This window comes from Molossus molossus, unplaced genomic scaffold (genome assembly GCF_014108415.1).
Source record: "Molossus molossus isolate mMolMol1 unplaced genomic scaffold, mMolMol1.p scaffold_m16_p_19, whole genome shotgun sequence".
NCBI lineage: Eukaryota > Metazoa > Chordata > Mammalia > Chiroptera > Molossidae > Molossus > Molossus molossus.
The window spans coordinates 10,943,774-10,959,526 of record NW_023425354.1 but is presented as its reverse complement, the minus strand read 5'-3'; the positions used below and the strand labels follow the sequence as shown (position 1 = coordinate 10,959,526).

The following is a 15,753-nucleotide window of genomic DNA, read 5'->3' as shown; positions in this document are numbered from 1 at the left end:
CTCTTCCTGAACCTCTGACTAAAGAACTCAGTGAAAAGGTAAAGCAAGGTCAGTACTTCAATGTCTATGAATTCAGATGTCAACCCGCATTTAAAAGCAAGCACGCTTATCACCTACACTTATGTATTTAAGCAATGTTAAAGCCAGTGTTTAACAAGAGAGCTATCCTGGTTCTTTTTTAGTGCCCAAAAGTTTTGTCCATCTGACATGAATACATTCTACCACTTCACAAACACATAACTTGTTAAAAATCCTAAGGAAAAGCTTCCCCAGTTTCAGTCTGTTAGGACAACATATACAGAATATCAAATATAACTTGACATTAAAGGAACACACAGGAGCCCTGGCCAGTTTGGCTCAGCAGTTAGAGTGTTGGCCTGCGGTCCTGAGAGACCCGGGTTCGGTTCCCGCTAAGGGCACGTACCTCGGTTGCAGTTTGTCCCCGGCCCTGGTTGGTCGTGCGGGTGGCAGCCACTCGATGTGTCCCTTTCACATCGATGTTTCTCTCTCTCTCTCCCTCCCACTCTATCTGTACAAAAAATGGAAAAATGTCCTCGGGTGAAGATAAAAAAAAATAATAAATAAAGGGACACACAGGAAATAAGTAAAAACAGGACAGAAGTCAATGATGCTCTTCAGAATCCTGTGATACAACGTGGGCCTTCATGAATTCTCTACCAATAGGCTAAGTCGGTAAAAAGCATCCTGTTCACAGATGATGCTCTCAAACCCAGTATCACGAATGCTTTATTCTTCCCGCGCTGATGCTTAAAATTTAAAATAAATCATTAAAAGCATTAGCATTATACCTCTCATTACCAGTCACTGAAGAATGTCTCAGCCCAGAACCTCACCCGTGAGTGATCCCATGCTCTCTAGTATTTTACTTTGTATCTTAATCATCCTTCCACAGCATTTCATTAGAGTCCTCTTAGACCACAAGGCAAGTCTTAAGCATCCCAACTATTCCAGCTCCCGCCCAATAATTCATCTGTGTAGAATGCAATCCTGCAAGTTAATTTGCATCACACAAGCAGAGACTTGGCTCAACACCAGCAGGTGCTCTGGTGCAATTAAGCCCTTCCCCCACCATACACACACCAAAAAAAGTGTGTGTGGGGAGGGGTGAGTGGGGGTAAGGACAATTCCTCAGTCCTTATCCCTAATCTTGATTATGGACCCAAAGAATTAAAAACAAACAAAACAGTCCCGTGTGCTCCGGAACTGTTTAAAATGAATGAGCAATTTGACTTTTGAAAGCACATATGTGGTAGAGGGAGACAGAAGATGAAATCAAAACAGAAGAATGATAAAGTTTTCCATGTTAATGAGTCACTCAGATCAAAGTAACAAATGTGACAAATATCACTTTAGCGATCAAACAAACTCAGCATGTGAAAGAATTAGATTTACTCAGAAGAAGATTTCAAAGTTATTATTAGGCAAATGACTCACAACGTGGCATTTTATAATCCACCTCTTGAGCGGTAAACATCCTTACACAGCTTTTTATGATTACAACTGCATTTTTAAAAGCATCTTTTGTTTAAAATATAAAAAAATAAGGATGATCTAAACTACTTTCTACATTGTAAATTGTTAAAAATCAAGTCGCAATGTCTGGATTTTTTTTTTTTTAATGAGTTATCTCCCATGCTCACCTTTTCGGATAGTTACACAGTGACATGCATAAATCCAACAGGCGAATAATTGAAGCGCATTTACTACCACTTAAATTCAAGACACGCCCAAACGGAAGCTTAGAAGCTAGCAGAAGCCTTCACAAGCACGAGCCTAACTTTCTTGAATCAAGAGTTTTATCAATTACAACAAACAGCATCACAAAGCATTTTATTAGAAAACCTGAGGGAAGGGGGGTAAAAAAGCAAGTGAAGATATGAGCAAAGGGGATTGGCCTCTCATGTGTATAGCTGCAGATACTAACAAACGACTGCATTAGACACACTTGCTACATCTGCCTGGTCTCAGAGCCCATGGCCGCAGGCAAGTGCCCAGTGCCCTCCTGCAGAGCAGGGCAGGAATGCCAGCTCCCACAGCAGGGCAGGAATGCCAGCTCCCACAGCGTGGCGGCATGGTGCTCAGCACATGTCAGCACGGATGTGAGTTTTTATTTTGCAAATCTGAAATCCAGATGAGAATCCATCTTATGCTCCAACCTGGGGTGCTCTGCAGCACCCCTTTCCCATCCTTCACAAATGTTTCTGATTAAGGTTAGAACACATTGTCCCGAGTTTGGCCCCGCAGAGAAGGAAATAAGTACTGATAATGAGCCAGAAATTCAGACGGAATCAGTCAGTATGCAGTTTTTCAAATAGAAAGTGCTGGTTTTAAATATGTAAATGTTTTATCATTTCCCTCAATGCATATGAGCGCGTCTAAGTAGAACTCAGTGTGTCTATCACCTCTCCTCATAATGTCCATGCTGTAAGACCCTGGCCGTCCAGCGTGATGCTGTCATCAATAGCAACAGCTTGGTCACAGTAGAGACCCTTGAAGAGTGTCCAAGCGGCAGTTTCTAAAACAAGAAGTTATTTTCCAAGCTTTGATACAATAGATCTTTCATGGAGATACAAGCTTTAATCTCCTGTAATTGCAACATTTTTCTGAAAAGGAAACATGACATACTGTATGAGTGTAGAAGACCCACTCCATGTACATTCTCCAATCTGTTCTGCTTCCAGCTGGGCACAGACATCTCCCAGTCTGGCCTCCCTCCAGGTCTATAGGGCTCCCCAAATGTATGAATCACTTTCACCCCCCTCTTCTTTCGTTCATGTTATTTTTCTCACAGATCATCTACCCCCCATCTCTCCAAAGGAAATCCTTGCATCCTACAGAGCCCAAGTCAAAGCCACCTCCTAATGAGCCCAGAAAACATCTTCCTCCTCCTCACATGCTTCAACACTATTTCATTCAGACTCTCATAACAGTGAGTTGTTTCATCTCCGTTGTTTCCCTCTAAGCTCCCTGACACCAGACTGTCCCATGCCCTGCAGCGTCTGGCATCATCTCCCCCAACAGGCAGTGAGCACATGAAGTGTCACGGAGTTGAACAGCACTTCCTTCTTCCACACCTCCACATCAGGTTGGTGCCGTGAGGGGGCAGAGCGCGCCACGGAGTCTGGACCCACACTGCCTGGGTCTGAATCCCAGCTCTGCCATCTTCTAACCGTGTGAGCTTGGGCTACTTACTGAACGTCTCTGGGCCTCAGTGCCTGCTTCCTCTTCTGGAAAGTGGGGATAACACTGCTTACCCTTATCAGCACTGTGAAAATCACGTGCATTGATGAAGAGTGCGGAGAAGTGTCTAAGAGTAAGCACCTGAGTGTTAGTGTTTCAAGTACAGGAAATGATCTGCCTCAGACTGTGTGCACTGGTGTCCATGAGCTACTGTACACGTCCCTAAACAGTCACGCGCTCCGACAGCAGTAACAGCAGCTCTCAAACAGGGTGCTGCTCAGAATTCAGCTGCCCCCTGGACTCTCCTCTTATCGCATTTCTCATACAGGTCTGTCCAAGTTGGAACTAAACTTACACCTTCACATCCCATATTTCCAACTCACTGCCTCCTTCCTAACTGCCTCCTGGAGTCACCCAAATAATCTAGATGGCGCCTGTATTTCCCAAAATGCCCCAACTAGAGAGAGTGGAGAAAAACACAGCAAGTGAAAGCATTGGAAAGGAACTGCCCTCCTGCTAACCTCAGTGTGTGAACTCCCCAAATAATTCTTATCTCGTGCTGCCAATGAATCAAATCCTTCCCTTCCATCCCATTCTTTGATAGAAATCTATTTCCAGAAACCATTTTCCACTTTGTATAATTTAACAGAGGGTGTTTTTTGTTAGAGTAGCCTTAGTGATTTCAATTAGATCGGACTGTTAATACTGCGCCAATACTGAGATGTTTATGTATCAGGTTCAAGTCTAACATGAGGTTTCAAAGTCTGGTGGAAAACAAGACCTGAAATGAAGGGTCTGTCATGGAAATTCTGACGGACAGCTGGGGACAGGGAAGCCTTAATTCTGTCACCAAGAAAGGTTCCGTTTCCCATAAGGGCGTCCTTCTTGCCTCTCCTAATATAAATCTAGGCTTTGTAAGGACCCAAACATGTCCAGTTGGCTCTGAAAGATGTTTTCTGCAGACTTGTTGGGATCTGAACCCAGGCCCCCGCCTGGTCAATTCTTCCACACTCTCCTTTCTAAAAAGGGGCTAATGTCCCACGCGTGATGGGGTACTTTTGGGATGAGAGTATATAAAATGTGAACACTCCTAAAGGCCCAGCATTGCACCATTTAACTAATATCAGTTTGTCTTTCCTTCCAATTGGTTAAGACCTTTCAGGTGGTTGTAATTCAGGTGTAACCGTTCTCCTCGGGGTCTCGGCAGCTCTCTCCTCGCTCCCCTCCATTCCTCGCACATTAAGGCACAGACACCTCGTGGGTACAGGGAGTTTAAGATCACCAGAATCGGTCGAGTTGAGTTACTCCACCCTCTGGAGCCATGACAATCTGGTTTCCGCTATTAGCAATCTCGAAATAAAATGGAACTTTTAAGTGACTGTACCAAACACGTGTACTAGAGCCGGTTTCGGTTTTTCCCCTCCTCCTCCTGCGGCCCATAACACGCTTGTTTTATTTGTGGCAATCAGATTCATTTCTGATGCTTCGGTCCCTTTCTAAAGGGAGAAGGATAGCACGTGAAGTGGTGTATTCCTCTTGTACTAGTACTAATGTTGTGGGTTTAGCATTGCATGTAACGCATTACAGATACAAATTCAAGTTCCTGCTCCATGTTTTGAGTTCAGTATGCTTAGCCTCGGAAAGTACTTTTTCTTAAGCCACCTAAAAGATCTACCCTAGCTGACATGATTTTGGATTATAAACTAGATTTAAAAAATAGGCAGGCAGACGTCCCTGTAATCCTCCTGGCCATGGACATTCCTATCATCCCTCCTAATATTTATACAGCGTCTACTGAGTGCCAGGCACGGCCTTGAACACTGGAGACAGAACTAGCCTCCGCCCCTGCTCCCCAGGCTGGCAGGACAGACGAGCGACGGCACAGAGCGAGGGTCCTATGACCAGGAGGGCCGCGGGCAGACAGGTCTGGGCTAAGACTCACAGGGGAAACAGGCAAATCTGGGCAAAAGAGGGCGAGGAAAGAACTGAAGGAAACACTTTCTTAGAAACTGCAAAGTGTTCAGAATGACTGGGAGGGTGGGAAGAAGGAAAGCCCCCCTAGATGAGTCTGAAAAGGCAAGACAGCAGGGTCTGGGCGACAGACGCCCCTGGAGGAGCTGGACAGCAGGGAGAGGGAGCCCTGACATGGACGCCGCTTTGAAATGAGTCCCAAGGAAAACGAGTGAGCAGGCTAAGGGTGAAGGCGCCTGAAAACCTGAATCTGAGTAACACCGTCCTGGAGCGTGACACCCTCAGAGGGCAGTAAATCATTCCCCAAAATTAAAGCAAAGGAAACTTAAATGTCAGAATCATCCTCAAAAATAAATATTAGGTTTCTACTGCCTGGTAGGAAGAATAATCACTCACACGCATCAGCTTCTGGGTCTGTGTGTGTAAAACAAAACACTTTCAATTAATGTACTAAGTACAATCCCAAAAGCCATTCATCAGAAATTTTGTGACAAATCTGTAGTACCAAATGGGAACACCCAACACTCATTTTGTCCATGGCCCTATTTCTAACCAGTATTAATGCATCTTTGTGGAGAAAAAAACGATTGAAAAGAAAAGCAGTTTTTAAAGTTCTTTTATTGATATTAAGAGGGGGAGAGAGCGAGTGAGAGAAAACATCAATGTGAGAGTGGACGGATCATGGATCGGCCTCCTGCACGTCTCCTGCCGGGGATCAAGCCTGAAATCCAAGCATATGCCCTGAGGGGAACCGAACCAGCAACCCTTCCAGGCACAGGACAACGCCCAACCAAATGAACCACACCAGCCAGGACAAAAAGTCATTTTAACTGCCCCCCTCCACTGCATTTTTCCATATTTTGGGTATTACTGACAATTTCATCTTCAAAGCTGAAATGATGCTTTGATCTGACCAAAGTACAAAACTTCCCCGTTTCAAATTATACTGCCTCTTCCCTGGGCCTGTCTTTCTGCAACTAGAGCTAATTCCGAGTTCATCTACAGTTAGCACAGCTTCTATTCCAATGAGAGTGTGGAGCCAAGAGGCTGACCGCTGTTGTGAAGACGACGGATGGAAAACCCTGACAGCAGGTGGGTACTAGACTTATGGGGGCATCGCTCTGTGAATTACATAAACGCCTAACCACTATGCTGGACACCTGGAAAATAAATGAGTGAATGTCAGCTGTAACTGAGAAAGAAAAAAAAAATCTTGGCATCCACTTTGAAAACCAGTGGCCTGTCCAAGTTCAGGGATGGCCAAGCCCGTTTCCAGGAAGGACAAATGCTCTCTTTGAGGAGACCAACCTCCCGGTCCACTCAGCTCAGACCTCAGCCCCCTGCGATCTCCTAGCACTTGGTGCCTGCACTTCTTGGCTCTTGAACCCTGCATTCTGATGAGAATAACTAGACATCCTTTTCTGAGACGCTGCCAACTCGATCCCGGTTCTGTTAAAGGTCACCCTCCCTTAAACTGGCCTGGACTTCTGGAATTCCTCAGCTGGCACAGCCAAGGACGCCTCCTTTCTTCTTCCCCCGAACATCGCACTTCGTTCTCACAGGAGGAGCAGAAAACACCACCCTGCTCAGGTGGGCTCATGGAAATAAAGCAGGCTTTCAAAATGGAACGTCCTCAGCAAAGGCAAAGGGAAGCTGATTTTTAACCCTTAACTACAAAACAAAACAAAACACAGCTTCAGGGAGAGACACAGGATGAGTACAATATTTGGTGGAGCAGGGAAAAGGCTCAAGATTCAAAAGTGCTTCCCAGTGGCCAATGGAAAGCACATAAATGTGGATGAATTCCCTGCAGACGCCTCAAACATACCGAATCCCTCATTCAGCGCCAACAGTCTCCTGTTGATCAAGGTACCTTGCAGGGATGAATTCTGATGCTCTCTTTAGGGTACCTTCAAAGAGCCTCAGTTAGCAGTGCATTTTCCTGTGTGACATTGAACAAAAAAGAACAGAAAAGGCAGGAAAAGCATGCGGAGGTGAAGCAGATGTAACAGCCTGGGAGTGACTGTTTGGCACCTCAAATAAGCAGGTCAGGCTTGCGGAGGCTGCTGCTATCACTGTGCCTAGAGAAGCGCATGGGTCTTGCTAACCCTGGAGGGAAAAGGCAAGTGGGCTCGTCCCCTTTTCCAACAGTGAAAGTCACAGGGAAGACTGGGCTGCACTGCCCCAGAGGAAGAGACCTTGGAGCAGCTGGGGGGCAGGGGGGGAGGGGGGCTTCTGCTCTGTGAAGACTGCCTTTGGAAGAAGCCAGTGCGGGGGACACAATCCCCGACTGGAGATCCACCTTCCAGATTTGAATCTCAAATTCATCCATGACCAAGCCAGACAAAACCACTTCTCTTTCTCCTTTCTCTGAAAAATATAGGGGCAAAAACCAACTAGCTTCATGGAGACAAAATAAGCACAGGGCAGGTCAAGCCAACCAACAACATTATGCCCAACAAAAGGCAAATTGGGACCATTTGATTCCAAGGCTATTTCACATCGACAAAGGGAAGCTTGTCTTCATCCCTAAGAACCCTAAGGAAAATGTTTCATGGCTTCTAGATCCACCCTGCACCCTTCTGTGTTCTCCCCAGTGTTTAAGGCCCTTGGTTTCACTATTTCAGACACCAAATTCTCACAACGGGATCCTCCCGTGTTACCTGCCCTAGTCATATGTTTTCAAAGTGAAAGGGGGAATCAATCTCTCTCCGGTAAAATGTCCTGCTTCCAGTTATGCTGTTATTGTGGAGAAAGGAAGACGGGGAAATGACCTTCCACACTCTTTGTACATGCTTCTAAAAGATAATGCTTTCTAAGCATACATTATAAGCCCCGTTTTAGGACCAAAACTCACTTATTTCTTTAGCGTTTCAACCCTTACTTAACACTAAGTAAAATGATGACACCTGTTTTGGATCAAAAGCTGTCTTACTACCTGAGTGTATGACTCATCTGGAACAGAGGCACCTTCAGTTCAAAAATGAATCCTCAGCTACGGACAGTTTATCTACTGACCAAAGCAACACAACACACAAAGAACTAGAAGATGCTGCCTCAGGTGAGAAAACTCTGATGGAGAAGGAAGACAGAAAGCAGTCTCCAGCGGCCATCCCCAGAGGTGTGCCGCCAAACGCACCCATGGTAACAAGTTTTTCTCCTAAATGAGAATGAGACTATCACACAGAACCAAGAAGAAAAGTTTAGAGGACATGGAGAAAACATTCTGAAACGGTCAGATGTGATACAAATTAATTTCAAGCCGAGCACCAAAATAGGAAACATTGGGTAACTATGTGCAATTAAAAAGCACTGTACCGAGCTAATGCGTCTCTTTAACTTACAGCAAACAATAAGCTATAATGGACTGATCGGCATGCCTACTCAAAGTCAAATACAGATCACATACTGAAACCGTAACAAGCAGATAGCATGTTACAAATAGATTCGTACTCGAAATGGTTTCTGTGAATTAAAATCTGTAAATGCAGAACTTGTTAAGAGAGATCCGATGTTTAATTCTTCAAAGCAAAGGACAGTGCATAAAGTATAGCCACTGCTCTAATCCGCCTCATTTGTAAATCCTGAATTCAAATACAGGTAGAGTGAGACAACGCACAGAACACATCCAAATGGCTCAAACATACTTGAAAACATGCTCCACCTCACCCAGGAGATGGAATTGGGAGGCAGTGGAGGGGGATTCACCTACCAGAGCAAAAACATAAAAGATTGATATTAGCCAATACTGGTAAGAGTGAAGAGAAAAGGATACTTTCCCTAGATTAATACTGAAAAGGTAAATTGGAAACTATTTGGAGAGCAACTTAGCTGTACTCATTAAAATTTTAAATGTACACACACATACACTCTTCTACATGTCTACTGTAGAAGTCCCCACGCACGTGCCCAAGAATACTACCAAGAGCAGTATTTATACTAGTAAGAACTTAGAAACAACATTTCCATCAAAAGAGAAATGGGTGAATGCATCTGGTACATCCACATGCAACTACTACATAGAGTGAGGAAGAACTGATGTTCTGACATGGAAGGGTCTCCACCCTACACTGCTGAGGGAAAAAGCTGCAGAATGATTAAAAGGTCGATCTCTTGAAAACACTAAGTACGTGTGACTGAGTGAATGAATGCATGTCTTGAACAGAAGTTATCACTGAGGGTGGCAAGGGAGAAAACACAATTTTATTTTTACAGCATTCATAATATTGTGACTCACTTTTATAACTTCGGTTAAAGGGAGTTCTGCTGAGACTATTCTCTGCTCATTCACCAAAAGTTCAACAGATCCTGTGAGGGAAGACAATCCAGGTCCCCCCGAGGCCTAATGACGCAGCCAAACTTGGATTTTACCAACAAAATCTGCTCAGAAGACCGGGTCTGAAAGGGACCAACGTGATCCCGAGTTCTTTATATGCGGAAAACCATAGATTTTAAAATAACATACCCACTTTCTACGAGCTATTATTTAGAAAAATTTAAAAAAAAAATTTTTAATCCTCACCTGAGGATATTTTTCCATTTATCTTCAGATGGGGGGGGGGGGTGGATACAATGATTGGCTGCCTCCTGCATGACTCTGACCAGGGCCAGGGCCGGAACTGCAACCAAGGTACGCCCTTGGCCAGAATCAGAATCAAACACGAGGCTCTTTGGTCCACGGGCCGATGCTCCAACCACTGAACCAAACCACCCAGGGCGAAATTTAGTAAAATTTCTTATAAGTTTCCATAGGTCCCCACCCAAACACAGTACCAAAAATAACAGATGTGAACCACCTTAGGCCACAATCACGCGTTTACAGCTTTAAATTTCTGAAATCATGTTCAAGTGTAGGCCCAAACATTGCCTAGGATGTTCAGGTCCACAACTTGGGGAAATGGAAAGAGTTACACCTTCATATTTTATAGAGATACTGGTGGGCCACACCTTTCTCTATTTTCTTTGTTAAAAGAATACCCCGACTTCCCAATGCAACTCTCAAAACCATTTATTCAATAGGGGTTTTAAGTACATTGTGAGAAAAGGTCAAGTATTAATTATACCATAAAATACCTACATCTAAAATGTTTGCAAAAGGCACAGGGTGGGGCAAAAATAAGTTTACAGTTGTTCGTATGGAAAATACAATTAATAGTATAAGAACAAACTGTTTCACATACTTAAACCTACATTTGCCCCACCCTGTATATAAAAAACAAGTTCACAAATTTGCACAAGGTTTTAAAGGTAATCCATTTATTAGCACAACTGTAAATTACAAAAAGTACACACAGTGTCTCTCTCTTCCTATGCACTTAATATTAAACTCTGTTAGGATAATATTTTCTAGGCGAGGATGTACTTTTCACATGCCCTAATAATAAACGTGTGCCCAGATGGGAAATGTAACCAGAACTAAACAAACATCATACAGAAGGGAGCAGGAGGGCCAGAGGGTAGGCTAATAAACCTGGGATGCCTTCACAAACTATACAATTCTTTTTTAAAGAGTTTAAACAAATAGAATGGAGAGTATCAAAAGTTATATATTTGACATGTGAAATGCAACTAGAAATCAGAGGAAGAGACTAACTGATTTCTTTCTGGGTGAAATGGATAGTATCATATGTTGTCACAGATTTTAGCTGAAGGAAAATGTGCCGCGTACTAAAGCAAATAGTCATGATCAAATCATCGACACAACTTTAAAACGTGTCAACTTTGTTCTGGATGATAATCACTAATCAAACAACAAACAACCTCCTAGTATAATATGTGGCCTAAAATTAGGTAGGAGTCCAACTCAACGCATGGGTAAGAGATGAACAAAAAGGACGAACAAGAAATGCCCCAGGATGACAAAGTGATCCCATTTTTTCCTGAACACCCACACAAAGACAGCAGTTTCTGACAAGAATGTTCTTGGCAAAAGATGAAATTACAGAAATGTTTTTCGTGTTGTTGTTTTTCAATGAGGAAAAGGCAGCTCTCTATGTATATTACCAGGCAATACTGCAAGACTTTTTTTTTTTAAGGTCCAAAATTACAGCCCCCCCCTATTTTGAAAACATCTAAATCACTTTTTTTGGATGATGAGGAAAAGGAGACTGAAAATACAGTTCCTCATTTGGAATGCTTGTTTATTTCATGCTGTACTTGAAAATAAAATCAAACACGCAGCTTACCTTGGCACTGGAAACCTTGTTTCCCAAACCCCCTGAAAAACAGAAACAAGAACAAATTATCTTAACATGTTGTGTTGGGAGCCATATTTCAAGCTACTTATGTGACAAAGTATTCTACAGAGTTAAAGGTATATACTTTAAAACCCAATGATTTAATAGGAAAAAAATGCCTCAACAGCCCGGAGTACTGTGTAATTCAACTTGGAAAAAATCTCTCTGGCTCCCTGAACTATTTCAATGGACCAAGATTCCTTCCAAACTTTTACACAGTTAGCAATACTTAAAATTTTCAAGACAAGGATATAATTGTATATTCAAAGTTGTTGGCCACAACATTCAAATAACATAAAGGTCCTTGTGGTTAAAAAAAGAAAAAGTCAAAGTGGCTTAATTTTTTAAGGTCCCACTTAAAGACCGACTTAATTTTTTTTTTTCTCCCTAAAGACAGCTAAACAGTGGTTTGCTCACTTGTTATGAACTTGTTTAAAATATTGTTTGTCTAGAAATTACCCCACAGCATCACTCTTAATATTAAATTTTAGCTTAAAGGAGCCAGATTTTACAACGTATTCCTATTGTTTGCATTTGAGATTGTGATCTAATTTATACTGAGAACCAGGAGTCTTTGAAACACGTACAGAGGCTATTCTGTTCTTGTAAATTACTTTAGAGAATTTACTCTCCAAGTGGAGAACCTTGACATGGGCACTAAATTGCAAACACAGTTCCAACTAGGATGAACTGAATTTTTTCAGGTTATTAGTCATAATCCCTTGCTTTACGTAACTTTTTAAATTTACAAAGCACTTCATATTTTTTTTTATAATTAACTTAGTCGTCCCCCCCAAAAACATACTTAAAATCCAAACACTTAGTTTTAAGTTATCAGTGCTTTAATACTTAAATAAAACTCATAAATCAAAGACCCAGAGAAACAATAATAAAAACACTAATAAATTAAAACCACTTGCTAGACAAGCCTGGTGAATCTTCTCCTGCAACTTCCAAGTGGCTACTTTACAGTAAAGAAATGTTGCAGGGGTTACTCCGGGAGGAAAAGAGAGGCTGACCTTTATTTTCCATTTCACCTTACACCTGGTGACCTGACGCTCACATCAGTTCACCAGGGGCCAATCCAGGGTAACTTAACTGATAATGGCAAGACATTTGCTAGCCTGGGTATGTATGTTGCAGACCCTTTTCTAACTTAACCTACTTCTTGCAAAAGTCATCAGCAATCTGTTCTCTTTTAATGGGATTTCACAGTTGACAGGAAAGGCTGAGGACCTCCCCTTAACTAATGCATTATCTTTTCCCTGATACTTCAAGGACTTATTTTAAATGGCCTTATCTACAATTACCTACTCCTTTGAGCACAATTGCTTCAAAGGCTCACTATACACAATAGAAGTCATTCACAGAGGTGACTGTGCTTTTCTTAGATATGTACTTTAAGCAAATTTCTAAAAAGGAAAAATGAAGCACCTTAGCACCACGATTGTGGGACTCTCCCTTAGAGATGACATACCCCAGGTGGGATAGATGCAAATAAAGCCATTCATTTAAAAACCAAGCACCTTATTAGCACCACATTTGTGGGACTCGCCCTTAGAGATGATTTCCCCCAGATGTGATGGATTCACAAGGAGCCACCCATACTTCTCCCTTGGGCCCCAATATACATCTGGGTGGCAGGGTGCACTCTGTGGCACTGTCACCTTGGAGTAGCTCTCCATCCATCACTGTGAGAGATGAGAGCTAAGGAACCCTAGCCACAGCTCCGACTTGGGGGACCTTGGGAAAACTACCCGTGAACAAGCCATAGAAAAGGCAGGGTGTCTGGCAACCTAGGAAAAAAAAACAAACCTACGGCTCTTCCAACTGCAGCACCTGGAGTTCCTTTCATTCTAGCTTTCTAAACTTTTGGGTTTATTTTTTTTGAGGGGGGGGGACCAATCTTGAGAATCAGCTAGTAAAGCTATTAATTATCTCACCCAAAAAAAAGCATATACAATTCCACCTTGTTTTACAGGGTTCAGTTGCTCCTGAAGCCCATCCATTTATCAAGTCCTCCCAAATCCCCGAGCCCCCAGAGTTAAGAAGAGCTGAGTTCATTAGAAGTTACCTGAACTCTGCTACCTTGAGCCCTTACAGTATTTTTCTTAAAGAAGGTGTCTGTCCTCGTAAACAGGGTTACGGGTCTAATCTCTTGTTGACAGGGTCTATTTTAAATGACTCTTTCTGTCCTTCTGCCATTTGCCTTCTGCTTTACTTCCCCCTCCCCCACTGCAAGCTTTCAACAGTTTGTTGCCTCGCCTCTCTTTGGGCTCACCCAGTAAAGTCAAAGTCTTTCGGTGCCCAGTAGATACAAGCTACAGTAGGCAGCGACCCAAGGTTCCAGTAGAGTCCATGCCCGCTGCGAAACATAAAATACACACCCCCCGAGTGCGCCCAGCCTGGCTCGCCAACAACTTGGACCGCGAGGCGCACTCGCCCGGCTGCCGCGGTTACTCCCGGGCGTGTTCTCCGGGAAACTCTGCCCGCTGGATTCTCCTTTCCCTCTCCCCTCCGCTCACACCCGGCACCCGGCCGCTCCGCGGTCGGCACCGAGAGCGGGAGCGCCGGGGAAACGGGGCCACGAGACCCGGGGAAGGGGTCAATGTCACTACCGCGCGCGGCCAGCCTCCCCCTGCGGCGGGGGTGTGTGGCCCGGCGCCGACTTCCCCGGGAGTCCTGCCCGCGTGTGTGGCAGTGGCCCGGGCTGCCGGGCGCGCGCGTGTCACTCGGGGCTTGAGTTCGGACTCCGGCCGGCTCCCCGAGTTCCCGATGAGGCAGCCCTGGAGGGGACCCGGGGCAGGGGAACAGCGAGGGTCCCCGGGCCGAAAGGACTCTGCCTGGAGAAGGTCGGCGCCCGCCGCGAGGGGTCCGGAGCGGCGGTGCGTGCGCCCCGCCCCGCGCGCACCTACCAGATGAAGTCGGTGCAGTGGCTGCAGAAGGTGGGCTGCTTGAAGAAGCGGGCGATGAATTTGTGGTCCTTCACCTCGTGCACGTTCTTCTGTCTCAGCGCCCCTTTGCGGGCAAAGCGGTTGGCCACGTCCTGAGGCGCCGTGGAGTCGTTGGCCGGGAACACGTCAGCCATGGTCCCCCCAACCACCTCTTGCCTCCACCGGGGAGCAGCAGCCGGGGAGGGCCGGGTGGGCGGGGGCGGGCAGGGGAGAAGCAGCGGCGCCGCGGGCGACCCCAGGCGGGGGGCGCGGGCCGGCGGCGGAGGTCGCTGCGCGGCGGGGCGGCGGCGGCGGCCGGGGAGAGTCGGGCCGGAGCGGCGCGGAGAGGGAGCCGGAGCCGCTCACTCGCTCGCTGGCCCCACGCTCACTGACAGCCCGACGCCCGGCGCTCGCGCTTCCTACTCTCGGCGGCAGAGGCGGCCCGGAGCGGCGCCGCCCACCGCGCATGCCCCGAGTGCCAGGCCCGCGAGTGCGGGGGCGCGGGCGCGCGCGCGGGGCGGGGGCGCGCGGGCTGAGCGGCGCGGCGAGGGTGCGCCTGCCCGGGCCGTCGGAGGCTCCGCGTTTTCGGAACAGCCCAGAAACCGGAGGCGGCGGCCGCGGCCGGGGACAGCCGGCTCGAATGTGGGCGTGGAGGCGGGTGCTGGGCGGGGCGCACCGTTCTCCGCCGCCGCCTCTCCTCCCTCCTCTGCTTCCGCTCCTTCGCCGTGCCCGCTCTTCTCGGTCTTCCTCCTCCCACTCCGCACGCTCCCTCCAGCTCCCCTTTCTGCTCCTCGCCTCCTCTCGGCTGCCCGGGTCGGAGGGCTGCCTGCCCGTGCGTGGCCGAGGGGAGCCCGGGGTCCCAGGACGGGCCTCCACGCTGCCGCCGCGCCCGCGCCCGCGCCCGCGCCGGCTGCCACCAGCTCCCGCTTCGCACGCACCGCAGCTGCCCCGTCCCCGGCCGCCGGCTTTACCGGCTGGTATCAGTTTGAGGTTTCACCTGGCTAAACACTCCGGTTGTGTACGCCCTAAAATGCCGCCCCCCCCCCCCATCTTCACGCTGTGTGTATATGGATGGCAGGAGAAAGGGAGCAATTTTAAATCTCACTCATATGTGGGATATAAAACTGAAACTCATAGACAGCGGTGTGGGGGTAACCCGAGGGAAGCGGGTGGGACTGATGACGAAGACGATTTGCCTTTCTGTAGTGGGCACACGACGCAATTTACAGATCATGGATCATAGAACTGTACACTTGTAACCCATATAATCTTATTCACCAATGTGATGCCAATAAGTTTAATTGAAAAATAAATAAATAATTGAATATTGACCCTTACACTTGCCTCCAGTCCTCTCTTTCACCTGTGCCTTGTAGAGACCTCTGACTTGCAGGTAGGCTAGTTAAAGGACT

The 15,753-nt window shown here is 46.2% G+C and overlaps 1 protein-coding gene across 1 annotated transcript in view; it reads right to left on the bottom strand.

Annotated features, from left to right (window-relative positions):
* PRKCA (protein kinase C alpha) overlaps positions 1–14,711 on the bottom strand; it is a 347,330-nt gene extending 332,619 nt beyond the window's left edge. The window contains exons 1-2 of the mRNA XM_036268037.1: positions 14,324–14,711; positions 11,358–11,389 (exon numbers count right to left, since the gene is read on the bottom strand). Of these exons, the coding sequence (XP_036123930.1) occupies positions 11,358–11,389; positions 14,324–14,496 (205 nt within the window). The 5' untranslated portion in view covers positions 14,497–14,711. The remainder of the gene's footprint in view (positions 1–11,357; positions 11,390–14,323) is intronic.
* Between the last annotated feature and the right edge of the window lie 1,042 nt (positions 14,712–15,753).